Genomic DNA, 22,776 nt, shown 5'->3' with positions numbered 1-22,776 from the left:
AAGTGTTACAACTTTCTCATAAGCCTGAAATTATTCCAAAATTTGTTAAAAACAATCAAATAGGTCATCTATATTCAAATCACTGCTACTGATAGTGTAAAGGCAAAATAGTCCATTTACTTCATCACTGACATCCCCCTATCATTTACCACTTCTTAATCACTATCTAAATAAGAGTGTAGAGGACATGAAGATCTATAATTTCACAGACGAAGTCACTATGGTTCAAATGATGTGACTTACAGCTAGTCAGCCAGGACTCTTAGACCACAGCTTATCACACAAGTGTGCTGCTCCTTATGCTATTTACATAGTTATCTTTCAAGTTCATTCATGAAACAGAAGGAAGGTTAACAACCTAAATATCTGCCTATTAATATGATAGTGTTTTCCTCTTATACACAATAACTGTTATTTAAAAGACAGCTACCGTTTATTGAACACTCTTTGTTGGACACTTAGAGAGTAAACTGCATAAAATGCTATACTGTGCTGAACTGTGTTCCCCTGAAAGTTTGTCTTTTGTTTTAAGCCACTTGACTGCAGTAATTTGCCACAGCAGCCCTAGGGAACTAATACAGATTTTGGTACTAAGAGTAGGTTGCTACTAATCATTAGACCGAGGGTTTTTCCTTTTTACTATTATGTCTGGAATGACAAGCAGAGTTCAGGTCAATAGAAGGCAAGTAGTTAGGAAGAAAAAAAAAAGCATTAGGGAAATGATGGGGGACACGATCAAAAGCTCATATGAACATGCAAAGATTATGAGTTAATTATGAGTTAAAAGGGAAGTGTAAAGTCGTCTGTAAATTATGAATTATTCCTTTCCAAAGTGTGTCTCTCCATGTGGGCGCTACTGGGAATTTCAGTGGGATAATCCTTTTTTTGTTATGAAAAGTTTAGCGCCTGTCTGCTAAATGTTAATAGAATCTTTAATGTCAATAGAATCCCCACAACCTTTGTGACAAGCAAAAACTGTTGTCACACCTTGGTAACCATACTAGGTATTTTAAACAAGCACTCCAAGTGATTCTGATGCTGAACCACTGAATCTGATCAAGTATTTTCTAGTCCTAACCCTGTGATTATCCTAACTGAATTAAATGGTGAAAAATTCTGGCACTGACGCACAAAAATCACATTTAATGTATTAAAGGATAATGAGTAAAATTAATCATTGTGAACCCAAAGTAGAAATAAGATCAGTAACTTTGTGTACAGAAGTGAAACAAAATAATTCCTCCATATAAGTAATACTTTCAGAATTTCTACTCAACAGGTTTCATACTCATCAACAAATAAATGACTTTTAGACACACAAAAAGGTTGAAGCAGTGCTTACATTTATACCACCACGAGACCCTGTAAGTAATATTCTGTTGAGGGTGAATATGCTGTTCTGTGGCCTATCCCTGAGTCACCTGCCTGATTAAACATTCTTACTTCATAAAGTAGGTAATATGTTTGGACTTTAAATGTCTAGATAAGAACTTTACTATAAATCTCAAGAGTAACTAAAGTGAGAAAGGTATCTAGAAGTCTAGTAATCTTATACACAACTTAAAAACATAACCATGCCACTTTGAGATAAACAGTCTGAGAGGCTGATTAGAATATTGTTATTTATACACTTTGCAAAGTTGTTCAGTTAATTATAGGCTAACAGAAAAAGCAAGGATAGTAACAGGAATCGGAATTGTGTTCTAGCCTTAGTTCTGTCATTTACTGTCTCTCGGGCTCATGTTACCTATAATTTTATCATCTTTACTGGGCATATCACTCAGCCAGTCTATGTTAACAATTAGGATGAAATGAAATAATGAGCATGAAGGAACTTTAGAAAACTACCAAATGCTATTCAGTTATAGAGAACTTACTACTTAATGATAATAGTACTTCCAATGAAAGCTTTAAAAAAATTAGTTTTCTGCACATATGAAACTCAGAAAAACTGCACACAGCTTTGCAACCAATTTGAACATACTTGTTTTAATTCTTAGACATTTCATTCTAGAGAAGTTGACTATATGTGCCAAAGGTCAGCAGTTTTAACAAATGTAACTACTAATAGGAAAATGATCTTAAAAGTTAATATTATCCTGCTCACACACTTAATAAAAATTTTGCTGTGATTAAGAGAGAAGATAGGTTATGAAATTTTCTAATCCCTAGAAAGCTAAAGTACTACGTGATTACTAAATACATGATGTTAATGAATCTTCAGAACCAATAGCCACCTTTCAATAACGAATTTCACTAAATACAAAGCTTGGGTTACACATTTTAGTGTACTTTTCTTACAACCCCTCCCCCCCCCGCAAGCCAGTTCAAAAATGAAAAGGCACAAGGGAAAATATCCATTAGTTTGTCATGCCCTAAATTAAATACATATACAGAATACAGCTTTTACCCAAGAAGTTCTGTATCAATCTAGTTAACTATGAGCATAAAGATCGGAGTAAACAAGAAACCACTAACATTTCTAACATTTTAAAAGTTTACTCAAAGAAGAAAAGAGAGGAAACAAGGAAGGAACAAACTAGTCAGCTAGCTCCAGGTAGAAGAATAAAATAGTAGTGGAAATCTTTAATGTTCTATCACAAATAGTGAAGTATCTTGAAATAAGATGCTGACTTCTATCAGAGAGAATGATTAAAAGTAACAACGGCAGGTAGAAGACTTTTCCTTATCACTACAGATAAATACATGAGAAATTAATTCAAGTATTATTCAACACTGAACCTGATGCCCAAAATTTGACACTGACTACTCTTTGCATTTTAAAATAAAAATCATGCCAGAACCGGTTTGGCTCAGTGGATAGCGTGTCTGCCTGCAGACTCAAGGGTCCCGGGTTCGATTACGGTCAAGGGCATGTACCTTGGTTGCAGGCACATCCCCAGTGGGGAGTGTGCAGGAGGCGGCTGATCGGTGTTTCTCTCTCATTGATGCTTCTAACTTTCTATCCCTCTCCCTTCCTCTCGGTAGAAAATCAATAAAAATAAAATAAAATAAAATAAAAATCATTGAAGTTCTCTTTCCTTGTTCTTTTCACATGTCTCTCTCATCCACCAGTAATTTAAATGCTGTTTGTAGAGTTGAAGTCAACAAGAGAGCCAATCTGAAGGAGCTTCAAAATGGCCCCAAATGGTAAAATTTTGGGATTAAAAAAAGGGCATAAAATTGATGTCTCAGATTGCAATGGACAGAAACATATCAACTAGTATAAAAATCCATCAATTTACAGGTACAATGGTGACTGAAAAAACAGTCACCTTAGATGTTGCTAGGACATCAACTCATTCTCAAAGTTAGAAAATCAAGGGGAAAAAAATCAAGCATTATCCTAACTCATATATGAACTATACATTTCACGGTAACCTCACAATTGATGAGGAAAAGTTCCAGCTAATAAATGCAGAAGTAACCACAGAATTAAGAGTATCACCATTTTACAACTGCTGCAGAAATAGTTAGGTAATGATCAAATGGACAACCTCACAATAAAGACACCAGACATGTGTCTCCTGATAGGAGTACAGAACCATATCCTGGCCAAGATGATAAGCCAACAAACCAATAATTAGATCAAACCCGAAGGCTTAATTCCATTTTACAGGAAATACAGAGAAATAATGTTAATATAGAGGAACATGTTAAATACTATCATTGCTTATTGCTATAAGCAAAGTCAAGAATATGGGAAAGGCAACAGGAACAAAGTTTCTTTAACAAATACATGGAAAGAAAAAGAAAAAGATGAAGGGGAAATGGTTCCTATAAAAAGATATTAAACAAGTTTAATGTATGGACCTTATTTGGATCCTGATTCAAACAACGCAATTGGAGTAAGACATTTAAGTAATGACATTTACGGAATTAAGAGTAATGAGAAATTACTAATTTTAAAAGGTATGATAATGACATTGTAGTTGTAATTGTTTTTTTTTAAAAAAAGAGTTGCTCTTTGAAATTTCATACAAGAAAATGGAGGAGCCTGGCTTGCATGGTTCAGTGGTTGAGCGTTGACCTATGAACCAGGAGGTTGGAGTTCGATTCCCAGTTGGGGCACATGCCCTGGTTGTGGGCTCGATCCCCACTGGGGGCTTTCAGGAGGCAGCCAATCAATGATTATCTCTCATCATTGACGTTCCTGTCTCTCCCCCTCCCTTCTTCTCTGAAATAAATAAAAATATATATTACAATGAAACATCTTTCTTGGGAAGCCAGAAGCACTAAATGCTGTCATTAGGCTTTTTCTGTGAAAGTGACTAGCACAAGCAAAGAGAGCTGATAAGAAAAAAAAAAAGTTAACATGTTTTATCCAATACTTTAAAAATGTAGCTATCAAGGTCTATCATTAAGTATAATGATTGTGTGTCTTAAAATCTCAATAACTTGGAACTAATTCCAACCAATTCTAATGAAACTGAGAACTTTATCTCATGATATTATTACTCCTAATGTGTGAGCTCAGTAAAATTATTTTTAAAATGAATATGCAAATTCATTTCCACAGGAATTTTATAATCACAGCCCTGATAACTTGATTTATAAAGAAATCCACTTAAAGGACATACAATTTAAAATAGTTTTTAGACCAGAGAGCATGTAAGTCTTGCATTGTGACTGAATCACAGGAAAGCAAAGGATCAACCATTTCCATGGACACTAAACCAAGAGCAAATTTATGAAACTATTTTCAATCCAGCAGTGTCTATTCCTTGTTAACAATATTGTCTGTCATACTACATACAATTAAAGCCAGAGGAAACTGGAGAGTAAACAAGAAAGTAATCTACAGATAATTCCAATCAGAAGTATATTAAAGTATCAGATTTCAAGGTGAAGGAATTGAATTAAGGGTACAAAGTATCAGGATAATGTAGAACTGCTAAACCAAGTTATGATTTCTCGTAATTGACTAGAATTCCTTCCTTAAGCATCTATATAGCTAGATTTTTACATTCTAAAATAAACACACCTAGATTGCTACTTAATCATAGAGACATCTGAAGAGTAATTTATAACCCAATTTCTAAGCAACCAGTGTAGAATAATTAATGCTATTTATACAGGCTTTAAAGCACAGCATAAGCAGTAACAGTTGACAGGAATCTGACCTGAAACTTACCTATGAAAAAAATGACAAGACATGACATATAATTTTAACAAATAAAACATAAAACTACTATGAAAGATCTAGTCTTAGTTATGTTCCAAATTTGTGTGTCCATCCCAAAGTTTCAAAGGCATGTTTTATAGAAAGGTGGAGGAAGTAGGTCTGAACAGAAATAATAGAAATCAGGAACTGAGCAGCTCCTGTGACCGAGAAATAATAAATGAAGGTGTTAAAATAAAAACTGATACATTTACACAAATAGTGCTGCAAAACAGATCATAGGAGCCCACCTGAATAAATTCATTATTTGTGTACATATATTCAATATCCCCCATAGAGCAAAGGTCCAGAATTTGGGGTAGAGGACCCATCTTTAAAACGGAATCTGGCCCGACCAGGGTGGCTCAGTAGTTGAGCGCTGACCCATGAATTAAGAGGTCACTGGTCTGACTGCTTGTCAGGGCAAACGCTCAGGTTGTGGGGCTCAATCCCTAGTAGGGTGTGTGCAGGAGGCAGCTGATCGATGTTTCTCTCTAATGAATATTTCTATCTCTATCCCTCTCCCTTCCCCTCTTTCTAAAATCAATAAAAACATTTTTTTATTTTAAAAGGATTTTTCAATGACATAATTCTAAATGATGATTACTATAAAAGATATTTTTGTTACATGGACACTTACTGTATTAATGAGCTTTAAGAAAAAAATATCTATAATCTTATGATGAGGGGGAGAGGTCAAACATGTCTGCTTATAAGGACAACATTACTTTTTAAATTGGAAGCAGATTTAAATCTTTCCAAGTACATAAAAATCAGCAATAGAACCTCTCACTTTCAGTTGAGGTAATTAGGATTACAAAAATCCAAACTCTAATTTTAATGAAATACTTTTTAGAGGAGACAGGGATTCATATCAAGCCTCAGATAGCCAAAAACCCTTCTAAATATACTGTTAACTACTTGGACAAATACTTCCCAGAAAGGGAAAAAGGTAACCACTAATTCAATAATCTTAGGGTGGGGACAATTTTAATACACAGATACAAACAAAGTTCTAAATGCTCCAACTTCAAGGATCAATAAGCCTAAACCATTTTTTTTCCTTAAACATATTTAAAAGAGAAATATATGGACCATACCCTTAAGTTTCTTTACCTCACAAATTCATATACCCTTTGGGTAAATGGCCAAGCATTCAAAGGCCAAAGCAAAAACCATTGTACTAAACTACATAATTTAAAGTTAAATAACTATGTGACTAATTGCTTTTTTTCTGGTGTACAAAAACAATAGTGAAAATTCTCTTTCACTATCATGTACAAATAGTTGACTTTTCAGATGATCTAAAACACATACAAATCAAAAGCACAGACAAGAAAAAAACACACCACTGTATTTCATAAAAGAAACAAGATACAATAGGGGTCTTTACCTTACTGTACATTAGACCCTCACTTTAAATTTTCATGATAATAAAATTTTTTCAAAAGGCTAATATCTAAAAGCAAAAGCAATTTGGCATGTTTTATCCAACATTAAATATTTCACATATATTATAAACACACACACACAAACACACATGTATACATACAAATAAAAAGGGTTTTGGTTGTTTTTTTTTACCTAAATGCAAACTGGATGAGGATCCATGTGATGAAAGTGATGGCGGTGGCGTAAGTGAATGTCCTGGAGTTTGGCTTGGCAGAGGCATGCCTATTGGACTTGGAGAGGAGGAAAATCCCAGACTATTGTAAAATGGTTGCCCTATGGGTGCTAGGCTGCTACTAGATCTTTTGTACAAGTCAGAGCTAGTAGATAGAGACTCTCTCCTTGTGGCACTACTACTTGCAGAACTGCCAACTGAAGAAGAAATAAAAAAAACCCTAATTACATACAGTGTTAACTGAATAAAACCTATCCCCAACTCTTGCTGGGAAATAACAGGAGTGATCACAATAATTATTTTTAGAAACATTATGGAGAAGATAATTACTGTGATAACTATATATACACTAACTTATTAATCATAAAAGGGTATAAATGCACCCCAATAAAGTAACCAAATATTTAACATAGCAGTCATATGTTCATTATTTCACACATATTTATCACTGACACATATGATCACTGTGCTTTAATACCCTGGTATGATTTATAAACCCTGGAATTGTAAGTAGTCTGCTTTATGATATTCTAGAGAGTCAATTCCAATAAAGTTAAATTTTGCTAGTGTCCTAATCTCTGGAGCCAGTTCTCAAACTTCAACTCAATGCCAAGAAAAGACTACACTAATAAACAGAATATTAACATATTTCCCTCATCATTCACATTTAATCTGGCTTCTACCTTGTGTTCAAACCATAGTACTTTAAGTCCATATTGGCCCGAATATTATTCAGCTGTGAAATATAGACGGCAGCTTATTCCCCACTATACAGTCTCCTTATCCTTCAACAACGAAATTACAAAATATATATGAAAAAACTAAACTTTTAGAAAATTGTTTTCATCACTGTTATCACACCAAAAACAGGCTTTCACTTACCCCTCAGGAGCTTCCATTCCTAAGTTTTTATTACTGGCCCTCTTAGCCCCTTACTCAAGTCTGATCAGCCTATTTTTTCTTAGATAATATATAATTATTTTATATTACATCTTTTATTGTCCTACATACTGAATTCTTTTTACTTAATTCCAAATTCAACTATTAACCTCTACTTCATTTTTCCTTTTGTGCTCCACAAAAATCATAAAATAGAATCACATCATCATATAGCTGTGCATGCAATGAACAGAAAGCAAGATTTGACATTTAACATTTATCTGGATAATCAAATTCTTTACGTGTTTGAAGGGGTTGTTCAATTCTTGTCTCACTTGGTATAAATATTTTCAAGTATACTTCCACTTATTTCTAAGCACTGTCCTTTTAAACCAAATGCCTTTTTCATCTAAGGAAATTTCACATTACTTTTCTTAACTTGTCAAGTTTTTTAAGAACATGCTCTATATTCGGACCAATATGGTAATTTGCTTCAAGAGAATGTTAAAGTTTATATTTGGACTTGGTTTTTTAACCTCAAGTCAATTATATATAGGTCATAAGGGTACAGTTTAAAGAGAAAAATTAAGCAGAGTACATGATGGGTACACCAAGTTAAGCTTATAATTCAGACATAAAGCAACTTTAATTACGTTGGTTCTTGTCAAATTCAAAATTCTATAAAGAAAAAAACCAGGCTCCCACGGCTATATTAGGCAAAATATTATAACAATATTCATTCAATCTTTTATACCTGCCAGTGCAGTTTCTGAAAGACTGATGTTGATGTGTTTTATTGAAAATTTTACATCTTAAGATATCATCATAACAGGGAAGTATCAGGTAACTATATGCATTTTAATAGCAAAAAAAAATCACAAACAAATGTAAACGCTAATGTAGTAAATAGCTCTTTTGAGTTGGTTTTGTCAAAACTGTCAGTGTTTGCTACATTAACTATGCTAATTTAAAAGGACACTGTCAAAGTGATTTTTGTAAGACATGGCTACATTTTAAAGTCCTATTTATTTCAGTAACAATTTAACTGACAAAGACAATAGCTCTCTAATGAAAACAGTAACACTATCTTTCTCCTGGCAAATAATTAAATGAACCGTAACTTTGACACATGCAATATTTTCCTCCAAAAAGGAAAAGCCAAACCAAACATTTAAAAGTAATTCAGAAATAACTTTAAACATATACAAACTAGCTCCTTTTTACTATATGCTTAAATTATCTGCAAGTGTAATATGAAATATAAACAAAGTCTATCTAAAATATCTAAGAAGCTAGAAAATGGATTCACTAATTATTAATTAACTGTGTATATAAAATGTTCAATTGCAAACTTTCAATTGTAACAGCACTTTCTAAATAATAGGTATCAAAAGGATGATTTAATCACTATATTACAATGGTTAAGCTTCTTGGCCAACTGTTTTATAAATTAGAGTATTTAACACTGTTAAGCATTAATAATTTCATCATATAAGAGAATGACTATATATGTTATTGTGTGCAAAAATGTGCACATACCACAATATATTTTAAATTTCGTATAGGCATGGAACTGCCATAATGTGAAACGGCAATGATAGACTTGTAAGCAAACATATCGTAGCACTTGAATTCTCACAAAATGTCCAAGAAGAGGGAGATGGTATAAGACTATTTACTAGTATTTGGGGCGGCAATTGTTAATACCCTCTGAAGCAAGATGAAACAGAGGTACCCCATACTGAAAATCAGAATTGAGTAAGCAATGCTTACAGAGGCATGAAGAAGGTTAAGTTTTGGGGAAAGAGGCATCTGTAGGGGTCATTTGTGGGAAACAAAATGTTCAAGCCAACCATTTCTGAATGCAGGGGAAAGCTCTTCAAAACTAAGAGACAAATGGGAATTTGGAAGAATTACGTAAGGGGCCCTAGAAATCTATACCAGACCACCAGTGACATATTTTATTAGAAAAGGGTACATGAGGTTTATCAAAGCTCTTCTCTATTTTCCTTGGGTTACTTAGGGTTTATAATTTATAGTTTATGAACTAGTTATTTCAACAAATTTTGTGTTTTTTAGAAGTTATATTCTCTTTGATTTTCTTTGGCATTTAGGATTACTTGGGGAAAATGCTTGTCAATTGTGTTAGAAGCAAAAAATTAGTCCGAACAGAGTCCTTGGGCTGGAGATAAGAACACTAAACTCCAAAAGGGATTATAAAAAAAAAAATAGAAAAATTAAATTAAAAGATTGAACGGTCTCCATGTTCACTAGGTTTTCCCTCAGAAGTTATCGTGCCCATTCTTTAGGCAATTTTGTTAGGCAAGGGTTAAGTCCCTATTGTATTACATTGTAACAAAAAAGCATTTTGCATCTAAAAGTTTATAGCTGCTATTCAAGACCATTCCTCCTATAAATATTAAACCTGGAAAGCATATTAATAATGGCTGACACGTTAGTTTTGCCATTTTTCACACCAGAAAAGGATATAACTTAACGGGTGGGAAAATACATGAGAAACAGTTTTAATGATTCTAAGAGGTGAGAGAAATAAGGGTAAGCAGCTTTCCCCCTAATGCTTCCTGAATACACTGGAAATGTTAGAGAATGATTAATACAAGGTGTTGTCAACAGTGGGCCTCTTCTCATTTCACTCAGTTACAAAATCAGTTTGTATGGTTAAGTTATTTATTTTGTGAAGTTATTTAACATTTGAATCTCTCAAGTATTATATATAAAATTAGGCCCTGGGAAAAACACCCTTTCAAACAAACTTTTAGTGATAAAAAGGCTAATTATTTAATCTAAAATAAAGTAAGCACACTGGTAGTTTCTTAGGGACTGTTTAGAACATTTCATTATATTTTATTTTTATATATTATATGAAATAAAGAAAATCATAAGAATCAGTAGCATTTAATAATAAATAATCTAATAAGTACACAAAGACACCAGAAATTTAAGATGGCAAAAGTATTTACTTCCACAAGCATTATGTACAGAATAAGGAAGAGCTAGTAGCTAGCATAAAATACTGCTTCAAACAAACCTACCAAAACAAAAATTACAATTCTTAAAGCCAGGGGAAAATGTGTTGTATTTGAGAAAAGGATGGACTGCTTGAAATGAGTTAAAACATTCATAGATGTTTACAGATTTGCGGGAAGTAGTTTGCTTCTACAAAAACCAATAAACCAGTATTTTAATCCTGTCCTTTCTACACTATAAGCTATTTATTATTGCTTATTTTAACATTAAAAACATACATATACCGGATATCATCTTAAAGGGAACTTACCTGATGAACCAAATCCACTGAGAGCAGAGCCTATAGCAGCACCCAAAGAACTACTGCTTCCAAAGCCAAGAGATGTACTTCCAGGTTGGCCAGGTCCGTGAGAAAATAAAGAACTGCTCTGGGAGCTATTAGTCAAAGATGTGCTCCCGTAAAATGAATTAGACTGTAGATTAGTGCTTGGCTGCTGTTGCTGCTGCTGCTGCTGTGGTGGCTGAGTGCCAATTGGCCGAAATAGACCATTTGTGCTGCCTGTAAGACTATTTGCAGTTCCTCCAGCTGCCGCTGCTGCTGCTGCTGCTGCAAAGTAAATTGCAGATACTTCTTAAAACTACTCAGAAAAAATGTTTCTGTTTTTAAAAATATCTCAAACAACATCAGAAAAAAAATTATCCCTGAAAACGTCAGTTACACTTACCAGCTTGTGCTGCTGCTGAACTAATTAAAACAGGTGTTGGAGCCATTAATCTAACTGGAGCTCCAAGGCCAGTTCTTGCTCCAGGGCCAACCACTAAGGCACCAGTCTGATCATAATAGGCAGTTGGAGCTAGTACTTGATAGCCTAAACAATATTAAGATAAATGTTTGATGAAAACATGCATATTTATTTCCCCCTGAATGTTTTTATCAAGCAAAAAACATAGCTATTATATACTTATTTATATAAAACCCATAGTTACTATATAAAAAACATATTTGAGAAGGTATGGCTAAATGTGTGAAAATGTAGTAAAGCATAGGTTAAGTTTTAACCATTTGTACGCCATAACCGTCTATAGACGCGAGCGGCGGGCCTTTTTAAATTAAATTCAAAATATCGTGGCAGTTAACTGGTTAACAAAGATGTCTTTCACTTGTGGATCACAAAATAAGGTATTTTCCTTTATATAAAAATTATCAAGTGCTGATAAAAAAATATTCCTATTTAGTCATTTCTGAGAAGAGGATGGATAAAAAGACTAAGAAAATGAGTTATAACAAGATACAGAAATGTTTATTACACATTAGTTAAGTTCTAAACCAAGTGCCTCAGTAACAGCATTCCCTTAGATTTTCATTTATAAGCATCTCTTTAAAAACTTAAATCATGATATAAACAGATACCTTAAAATCATAAGGTAACAATCTATTTGTAAAGGTTCTCAAGCTAAAATTTGAATAAAAATCATGCAGGCATTAGTTTTTTTCATAGCCCTGAACACAAGGCAGGTGACAATTTGCATTATTCCAACTATAGGAGAGTGAAGTTTACCTCGTAGCAGTCTTTCTCAGTAGGGATTCCTCATCTGAACCACAGAACAGAAAATAACTATTTTGCCAATTCTCCCAAGGATGATACATAACAAGTATCACTGTAGATGCACAGGAGAGAAGTTAACTACAAATAGTGGATACTTTAAGTCAATAGGGCTTAGTTTACTCCCAGAATTCAAGAGAAAGTCTGCCTTATACAGTAACAGGGACTCAAGCTCAATAGTGACAACCACTTGAAAAAAGGTACTGCCAACCTCCAATACTTTTAAGTTTAAATACTAAGACAACCACTTTCATGTGTAAAGGTTGTTTTTAATTAAATACAGTAATTTTGACTGTTTTACAATTACAGTTTTATTGTACTAAATATAAATTAGGAGGACTAGTCAAAAGAAGAGATGCAAAGGGCAAAATCTAGGAGGAACACAGAGCTTCCAAGAACTTTCCTCAGGAATGAACTCCTTATGACATGATAAATTTGAGATTATTAGATATCCAACAGGAGAGGTCCAATAGGATATACAACCCTTAAGTTTAGGAAAGTAAAAAAACTGGGTGTTGTCAACATAAAGATAATATTTAAAGCTACAAGACAAGATGAAATCACCAAGAAAATAAAAAAGGGGTCTATGGATTGAGGGCACTTCACATTAAGAGGTTGGAGAGAGGAGGAATCAGGAAAGAGCCTCATAAGGAATAACCAGTAAAGAAGAAAAAAAATGTAAACAATGTGGTTTCCTGAAGGCCAAATTAAAAAAAAAAAATCAATGAAGATTGAGTGATCAATAATGTCAAATGGTGCTAAAAGCCACGAGTTGAGAACTGAGCAATGGAGTTAGCAACCTGGAAGTCACCTGGTAAGGGACAAAAGCCAATCTGGCAAGTTCAGTAAAGTACGAAACTGAAGACCCACAAACAAGTACAGATAATGCTTTTGAGGAATTTTGCTGTAAAAAAGGGGGTATTGAGAGTAACTTTTTCTTAACCAGAAATGTACTTAACTAGCAGAACGTGATAATTTGTTATTGTGAAATAAAACACAAAAAAGTATAACCACTATCCTAGTCAAGAAACAGAAACTGCCCAGGAACCCATCTCTCCTATGTCCTTAGCTCAACCACTGTTTTATCTTTCCCTTAAAAGAGTTACACATTGTCTTATTATTTATAAATCACTTGGCTTAGATTATTTAAGAGTTTTTATGTATAATTCATCCAAGTGGTTGTATACAGATCTTCCCAGTTTCCACTTCCATTATTATATAGCCCCTCATTGGATGGACACCAAAATGCATTTATTCAGTCATCATTTACTGGCAACAGTCTGGGGCTACTATCAACAGTGCTGCCATAAACATTTCTGTACATGTATCCTGAAGTGTATGTGTACATATTTCTCTAACATATAGTAGTTGACACCCTGAGTCATAGAGTATGCACATTATTTTCAACTTTGTTAAATAATGCCAAGCCACTTCCAAAGTGGTTGTGCAATTTTACACTGTTACCACCTTGGTATTAGAGTTCCCACTATTCCATGATTTTAATAATACTCCACGCTGTCAGGCTTTTTAAATGTGGCCAATCTGGGTGACTCTGCAGCGGTATGCTTCACGGATACCACCCTCTGTGGGTCCTACCTAGAGTCCCTGCCCTCTTCTCTTATCCATGGGCTTCACCACCCTGAACTCTCCAAGGGCCTGTCCTTTCCCAGTCATGTGCCAGACTTGGCACAGACTCTGACCATGGCAGCCCTCTTCAAGTAGAAACCGTGGATGGTGTAATAAAGAACAGAATTGAGAGTTACGAGAGGGCTATAAACAGAGATGAAGCAGTTATTAGAGAGACAAGAAAAACAGGTAAAATCAGAAATTAAGAAAATGGCCAAAATTGGTAATAAAGAAGCTTTCAGTTTTAGTCAAAGAGCCTGCACAACTATGGAAACAGCAAACAGGAACTTTTGCCCTAAGTACAAAAGTCATTTCTACATCCACACAAACAAAAGTGATAAATTTCCAGATGAAGATGGCTGCGCAATGTCTGCTATAGCAAAGACAACATAGGCAGTTGACAAGAAGATGAATCCACAAAAGACATTATAAAAAATGCAGAATTTCCAGTAGGAAAATATGAAAATGACTGAAGAAATGATTGATGACACACCTGAGGACATCTTTGATGGCTTTGATAATGAAGAAAGCCAAGATACTATGAATCAAGTTCTTGATGAAATTGGAATTGAAATTTCTGGAAATATGGCCAAAGCTGTCAGATCTCTGAAGCTGACCACCTGACTCTACTTCAAAGGCTACAATCTCCAATGAAGAAATTAAACAACTCAAAGTTTTAGGAATGGATTAGTTAAAAAGCCGTAACATTTTATTTATAATTATTTAGTTATAATGATAAACCAGGCATACTGCCAATTTCTTTTACAAAACACATTTATTTTGCAAAAATGAAGACCACGAGCGAACAGGTGTTTCCTAACCAACTGGTTTTACTTCTTGAAGGACTGCCAGGAGAATTCTGGGCTACTTTCAGCTGGAAAGATGCTACAGTTTATGCCATAGAGAAAAAATGGCCCTGGCTACAAAGTTCAGGTGGATAGAGAGTCGTCTCAATACACCAAGGTTCTGGGTTCAATCCCTGGTCAGGGCACATACAAGGATCAATCAATGTATGTATAAATAAGTGAACAATCATTGTTTCTCTCCCCCCACCCCCCCGCACCCCCTCTTTCTCTATAATCAAGTGTGTGTGTGTGTGTGGGGGGGGGCTATGTTGAGAATTCTAATACATATTTTCCATCCCTGTCATTAAGTCTCATAAATAGTATTAATTTCAACTCTTGGCATTTGAATTGTAAATAATTTATTGCAAGGTAGGCAAGATTTTTCACTCTTCGGTGTGACAGTCTACATTTAATATTCTAAATCTATTAAAATAGCTGGTTACAGGCTCCATCTCTGCTGGGGGGTATAGGGGAGACAGCCAACAGATATTTTTTTCTCTCTCTAAAAATCAATTACAAAATAATATCTATTCAAATTTCTACAATTAACCAACTATATACCTGGCATGCCAGTAGCAAGACCCTGACCAAAAGCCAAAGTTGGATTTGTTGCTGCAAGTGGCTCTGCTTGTTGCCCTTGCTGGCCCTGATTGGGAGTAAGAGGGCGCTGACCTGTTCCAGCACGAAGAACCTACAAAGGACAAATGATTTCCTTAAAAACGAAATTATAAAGTAACACATATATAAATTTATCTTGAACAATTTTTTATATACCACAAATAGCCTTTGCATATTCTTTGAACATATTTATATGCAATGAAATGTCCATTTAGCATGAAATAATCCAAAATACTTAACATCAAAAACACAATCACTGACTCTTGACAACTAGAACAATCTATTTATTAAGCAACATGGAGGTTCTAGGGCTTGCAGAAAAATTATTTCTAGTATTTATGCTCTGACAAAATCTTAGATGAATATAAGAAGTTTAATTTATGTTTTATTAGTCTTTAAGGCTGAACACTGAAACACAGGAAGCTTAAGGAAATAAAGTATCATTATTCATTTAGTCTGTTACGAGACTGTAGTTGAGTGAAAACTTTTAATTGAACCAAGTTTTTAGAATTCAGAAGCTGCTTTTTAGGGTAAAATCTTGGGGTGAACAAAAGAACACAAGATTACATCAAAACAAAGCAAACTCTTAGGGCTGGTCAAATTTCACTACTTTGCAATATGTAGTTGTTTTAGTGATTAAACACAAGCAAAATACACATTAATTTCATAAACATAAATATTTAAGTAATTCAGGATAAGGGGGATTCATTCATTGTAAGACCATCCTATAAGTATCACACATGGGTGCATTATTCAGGTAGTTTGCCTAAAAAAGAAAAAATTTAGATTAAAAGTAATTTTTATATGATGTTTTTGTATCTATAAGGATTGAGCCAAAAAACAGCTTCGATAGAACATCAATATATAGTATATTAAACTATACTAAAGAAAATTTAGAATGAAATTTAACTGGCAAGTAAATAACACTATACTTGTCATTAAACTGTTTCTTTGCTAAAAATATGTTGAATTTGACAACCAGGTATCTGGAATTTATCAATAGTTTTACATTTACCAAAATAGTTCTAGGAAAGTGCTTGAAATTAAAAAAAAATCTTTGTGATAAACATTTTGTTTGAAGAAGGTAAATCTAACCTTTAGTGAAAATATTTCATCTTTTCGTGCTTAAAAATATGAAGTACCCAGTAATCTTCTTTTTCTGGTCAGAACTATATTAAGTTAATACTTAAAATAGTAATTTAAATATCCAGAAGAAAACTGAAAAAAATTGAAGTGACAATTATTTTGATAGGAACATTATTAGCACACTTTAGGAACTGAAAAGAAAAATGTAATATTGCTAGAGGTTTCAACAGAAATGTAAAACTGAAAGACAAGCAAATCTTTAAATTCATAGACTACGGATTAGAAAAAAATCATGTAATCGAGACTTGTGCACTAACTACACAGGTATGGACAAAAGTAGATTTACAGTTGTTTGTATGGAAAAAGACATGCAGGTTATGATTATTAAAATAGCTTTATTAAAAGCTTAAAAAGAATTTTTAAAAAGAATGTCACAATGGTGCAGTAAACCTACTTCTGGCAATCAGATATATGCATCTCACATACTGAAGAAAATAAAGAGAAAAGACACACATTTTGAACACAAAGAGCTCATACAATTTCAGAGACGCTTCAGATATTAACAGAATGAAGGCAGGCCTATACCTGTTGCTGTCCAGGCTGAGCTTGAGATGCGGCTTGCTGATTTGCTGTGTTGTTTGCCGCAGCTGCAGCTTGTTGCTGAAATAAATTGGCTGGATACACCCCCCATGGAACACCATAATACTGAGGTGGAACCACTGCCGGACCTAAACCTCACATCCCCCACACACACACAAAAAGAAAAAAAAGGGGGGGAAAGTCACTACATTTTATAGATAAATGAGGTCAGTCACCGCTAGATCATAAAAGGGGATAGTATTTAAGACTTAGAGAAGATGTCCTTATAATCCTGTATCCACTTACACCTACTATACCCTTTTACTTTTGCTTATTCTATTAGGGAGAAAGTCTCATTGAAACATTAATTATTAAGAGAGAGAGAGTGAATATTTAAGAGCAACAGCAGTGGCCTTAATGGAGAAACGTGAAGCTAAACTTAAGAGGACCAATGAATTAACAGGACAGTTAACTATCCAACATTTACTAAATGCCAGTTTATGGGTTTGATACTGACAAACAAGTTATTTAGAAAACATTATTCACCAAAGAATTGTAAGATCCTCTATCCTCAATTCATTACTTCTCTTAAAAATATTTTCTGACTATTGAAAAGAATTATGAAAATAAACTAGACACTCATCTTCTGATTTGCAATCTATAATATAAAACTAAGGAACATTCTGGTACCAAGCTTGCCACAGCTATTTTTGAATCGCAAACCTTGAATTTTAAAATATTTTTTTAATATTTAAAGTAGACTTAGTCACAATTCTCACAAGGCAACTGAAAATCACACAAAAACATCAGTGTTTATGTGGTTAGGAAAATGGGACTAGTGAGTCAAGGCAAGAAAAAACTAGTTGATATGAGCACAGAGGAACACAAACATAAGAAAGCAAACTAAGAAAAATAGAATTACTCTCTTTTACTTAATTCAAGACAATGTTTGATCCCTAGAAAGTAAATAGCCTCATGTACAATAAGCCCATCATTAATAAGCAAGGTGTCATGATTCCTAAGAAACATGTTCCACTAATTTGTAGATTTTTTAAGAGTCAGACAACTACCAAGAACCTCTCTGTTCAAAACGGTATCCAGAAGCCATTAACAGCTATTAATAGCTTGTGGCTATCTAATAATTAAAAGTTGGATAGCCTAAATTGAGATGTGTTGTAAGTATAAATAAACACGGATTCTGAAGAGCTAGCATGAAAAAAGGGGAAAATATCTATTAATAATTTTAAAAATATTGATTATATATTGAAATTATTTTAGATATGTTGGACTAAATCAAACATATCATTGAAATTAATTTCATCTTTTTTTATTTCTATAAAGTGGCTCCAAGAAAAATTTTAATTACATTATCTGGCTCACACTATATTTCTGCTAGATAGCACTGGTCTTAGAAAGCCGAAGTCCAGAATGCCTACCATGTGCATCTCAAAACTAATGACCTCTTAAAGTTGCTTCTTTCAGTTCCATAGATTAATGATTTCTGTATGAATGATATACCAGCACTTTACACACTAACATCCAATTAAATGGCGCCAAAAAAACTCACATGCTTATGGAATAACATGCAGATATAGACCAAAAACTACTCAATGTGATAGATCAGTTTCAGTCAGCAAACTAAGATATTAAACAATATGAAATTAACAATTTTTTCCACTTCTTAAACTCCTGAATAAAAAAAAAGTCCCCAAACTCCTCAGCAAAGACTGTTCTCATTCCAGTGAACACACTTCTGTGGTTGACATCACCCTGTGCCTTCCTTGATAACCAACATAAACCATGCTTAAGAAAATTCATTTCTGTCTTTGTAATCAAGTCAACCTAAAACACACCCCCCTTCCCCCCCTAAAATCCTATAGATCAGCAAATTACTTTGCTGAGTGAGAGACTGTGCCTGACAAGCACGTAACTCTTCCTTACTTAAATGAGCCATAAATACAGCTTCAGTTTCTAAAAAATCCCCCCAGCTTTGTGATATAATTGACATGTAACACTATAGTTTTGGTGTTTATTTCAGTTGAGTGGTAGTTTCAAGGTTTGACAGTTTTTAAGAAGTTCTTTGTAACTCCACCCCATCTTTTGTCCCTCAGCTTACTTGCAAATTTCAATATTGCTAAATAAACTTTACTTTTACATACTCATAGTCAAGAATGCAGAAGCACTTTAACATATACTTTCCCTGATGTGGGTATTTACAACACTAACCCAGTTTATTTTTTGAGAAGTAACTTTAATTTACATTGTCTCTGTGGGTAATGAATGGGATTGGCCACAAGAATGAAGATTTGTTTGGCAATGTAAGATTTCTGAAACTAAAAAACTAAAAGGCAAATCAATTATGTATAGGAGGAAAATTATCAGGCTTATGTTTCTTCTGTAGCATTATAGTTAAAAAATAAATTCTGGCCCTAGCTGGTTTGGCTCAGTGGATACAGCATCCGCCTGCAGAGTGAAAGGTCCCAGGTTTGATTCTGGTCAAGGGCACATGCCTGGGTTGTGGGCTCGATCCCCAGTGGGGGGCGTGCAGGAGGCAGCCGATCGATGATTCTCTCTCATCATTGATGTTTCTATTTCTCTCTCTCTATCCCTTCCTCTCGGAAATCAATATAACTAACTAACTAATTTCTGGAAACTTCAGCTCATTCTGTATAAATGTTTCAGTTGTTCCTAGGAACTTCAAATTGCCCAAATAGACCAAAATAAAGCTTATACCAAGATTAAAACTAAATCCATAATAAGCAACAAGGATGAACAATAAGTTACCTGCTAATGTTGCTGCTGCAGCCAATCCTGCTGCGGTATATGGATCAGTCCCTGCAGGAGGAGCACTAATAATATATGGATTTGGCACAAATGCAGCTGGAGCAAGGCCTGCTGAGAATACACCAGCTGTATTTAAAAGGGGGAGAAATAATGAATGAAAATGTAAAGTATGATTTTCGTCATTAAATAAAAACATTTCTACTTTAAATTTGGGATGGAAAAGGAGAATGTACTTAAATTCTTGGGCATTTAACAATATATTAAAAGGTTCTTCATTTCTGAAACAGAGATTCTGATGGTCAGAGTTTTCACTTTTCCAACCAGGAAATAAACCAAAGTTAGCCAAAATCACATAGGCATAAAACGGTTACATGTGATAAAATGACATAAAACTATACATGCACACATTTATTATGTCATATTCCTGGTTTTGGTACTATACTATAATTATGTAAACTGTAACCGGGGAACCTTTAAAAAACCCAACACAAACAACACATACTTGACCTCTAGTAGTAACAAATGTGTCATTTTAATAATTCACCTTAAAGACTAAAGGTTGCTCAGCTGGCGTGGCTCAGTGGTTGAGTATTGACCTATGAACCAGGAGGTCACAGTCCCTAACATGAAGGTCAGGGCATATGTCAGGGTTGTGAGCTCAGTCCCCAGTGTGGGGCGTGCAGGAGGTAGCCAATCAATAATTCTCTCTCATCAATAATGTTTCTGTGCCCCGCCCCCCCGCGGCCCCCGCTTTTCTCTCTGGGGGAAAAAAAAGACTAAAAGTCCCAAAACCTTAATGAAGGAATAAAATACCTTTAAATTTTTTCTTAGGATTTCTATTTAAACCGCTTTAAAAAGAAACATTCTGTTCTAGCCGATTTGGCTTAGTGGCTAGAGCGTCAGCCTGCGAACTGAAGGGTCCCGGGTTCGACTTCAGTCAAGGGCATATACCCAGGTTATAGACTCGAGCCCCAGTGTGGGGTGTGCAGGAAGCAGCCAATCAATGATTCTCTCTCATCATTGACGTTTCTCTCTCTCCCTCTTCTTTCCTCTCTGAAATCATTAAAAAAATATTTTTACAAAAAAATAAACATTCTGATTTGATAATGGATACAAATAATTTCAATGGAATTTCCAAGTGTTTGACTCTCTCAACTGCACATTGTGAAATAAAATTATTTGCTGACATCTTTCACCAAATTAGATTTTTATATAACCAAGGATACACATAATAATCAGAAACAGTTCTCCCTAGTAAATCTTTACTCCTGCCATGTAATCTATTAATCTTTGATGATCTCAATGAGATGTTTAAAAGAGTAATGAAATAACACTCAGTAAAAGGAAAAACATCTAAATGCTTTAACACAGGACTGAGTTTAATCAAAATGGTAACTTATAAAAACTCACCTATATGTGGCTGCTGAGCTGCGGCTAATGCATATTGCTGCTGTTGAGCTGCAGTTAACTGCTGAACTGTTAATGCATTAGTCCTTTGAAAGAGCTATTAGGGGAAATATTTAATACAAAAATTAGTCTCAAAGCATTACATTTCTATTTAGAAAACTGTGAATAGAGTATTTTACACACTTAGTTAAAAAACTTTCTCAACTACAAAAACATTTATTCAATAAAACATGAAGTGTTCCATAGCACCCCTATTATTCATGTTAATGCCTCTTAGCACTTCAGGCTACATACCAGTCCATAGTTAAGAGGAGCCTCTTTAAAGGAGGGGCATGCTTACCTGCTGCTGGGAATTGTAGTCAAAAAGGCCTACAGTAGCTCCTGAAGAGTCCATTGGTACCTGATTACCAGGATAGTCAAACTGTAAAGAATCCAGACCGACTTGTTCCATGGCATCCAGATTCTGAGTTTCAGGATTTGAAAATTCTTCAACAAGTGGTTTATTAGTTGTAGGATTAGGAAGAGGGCCCAATCCTTCTGGGGAATTAGTATTGGGGCCCAGGCGCTCAACTACTTCAGTTGGAGAGGCTTGACGACTTCCAGGAGTACGACTATAAAAGAAAACAGAAAGACATTATGAGTAAAGGTAACAACTCAAAAATTGAAATGGGAAAGCAGGAAAATCATAAAAAACACGTAGTTGTAAAGTAGAGAGGACAAATTAGGCATCCCAGGTCACCAACCATTTTACTTTAAAATATTATCTGTCTGTCTAAACTAAATTCTTCTGAAGAACTGACATGGTTTTAGCTGTAAAAATTATTAATGAATGTTCTTTCCAATTTAAATAGCATAAAGATATAACTCAATTTTATAGATAAGAAAACTGGCCAATACCACAATTTAGGCTTAGACTACCTAAATTTTTTTTCTCAAATTATAGACAAAATGAATAGTAGGTATATGAAGAGCCAACTATAAGTGACAACACCTACGATACTCCTGGCCTGTCTACCAGCAGTACAGAATTTTGTTGTAATATTCTGCTAAATATTTCAGAAAAAACTGGCTAAAGGGATCATTATTGCCTTCAAGACTTAAGGGTGTAAATGTAGAATACAACAGAAAAAGGCAGTTGAACTAAGACAAGTGGCGGACTCCTGACTCTGAATATGATTTTAAGCAAATCATTTCATCCTTCCAGGCCGCAGTTTCTTTACTGAAGAAACTAGAGATGACCTGTGGTTCCAAGTAAGAGAAACAAACCAAAAACTACTTGTAAACCTCCCCCCATCCCCACCCCATGACAGCCCCCCAATTTGGCATAATCTTTATAACACCAAATTGCTCCAGTTTAATTAAGTCATCAGAAAGAAATGAAAATGTGTAACACTGGTCAAAACTGTTTTTCTACTGACTAGCCTCCTTAACTTTCCCCAAGAAATTAATTAACACTGGACTAAATTTTAAGCAATGACTTTTTATAAAATCAACATCTCTCATCGTCTAAACTTTCTTTTTACTTCTAGACATAATGAATCCTCATTTATAGTCTGGTTTTTTTCCTACAGTAAT

At 34.4% G+C, this 22,776-nt stretch overlaps 1 protein-coding gene and 1 pseudogene across 9 annotated transcripts in view; one reads left to right on the top strand and one right to left on the bottom strand.

Annotated features, from left to right (window-relative positions):
- Nucleotides 1-22,776, bottom strand: part of PUM2 (pumilio RNA binding family member 2) — a 68,452-nt gene that overhangs the window by 17,105 nt on the left and 28,571 nt on the right. For 6 of the 9 annotated variants that reach the window (XM_015566400.1, XM_015566405.1, XM_015566403.1 and 3 more), the window contains 8 exons: nucleotides 21,542-21,812; nucleotides 21,205-21,298; nucleotides 19,795-19,920; nucleotides 17,017-17,159; nucleotides 15,289-15,418; nucleotides 11,378-11,521; nucleotides 10,963-11,259; nucleotides 6,746-6,982 (listed from right to left, as the gene is read on the bottom strand). In XM_015566400.1, the coding sequence (XP_015421886.1) occupies nucleotides 6,746-6,982; nucleotides 10,963-11,259; nucleotides 11,378-11,521; nucleotides 15,289-15,418; nucleotides 17,017-17,159; nucleotides 19,795-19,920; nucleotides 21,205-21,298; nucleotides 21,542-21,812 (1,442 nt within the window). The remainder of the gene's footprint in view (nucleotides 1-6,745; nucleotides 6,983-10,962; nucleotides 11,260-11,377; nucleotides 11,522-15,288; nucleotides 15,419-17,016; nucleotides 17,160-19,794; nucleotides 19,921-21,204; nucleotides 21,299-21,541; nucleotides 21,813-22,776) is intronic. The other 3 variants (XM_015566406.1, XM_015566401.1, XM_015566402.1) reach the window with 1 other exon arrangement.
- LOC107183714 lies at nucleotides 13,256-14,887 on the top strand (annotated as a pseudogene).

The sequence above is a fragment of the Myotis davidii genome, unplaced genomic scaffold (genome assembly GCF_000327345.1).
Source record: "Myotis davidii unplaced genomic scaffold, ASM32734v1 scaffold238, whole genome shotgun sequence".
NCBI lineage: Eukaryota > Metazoa > Chordata > Mammalia > Chiroptera > Vespertilionidae > Myotis > Myotis davidii.
This window is presented reverse-complemented; position numbering and strand designations above follow the sequence as displayed.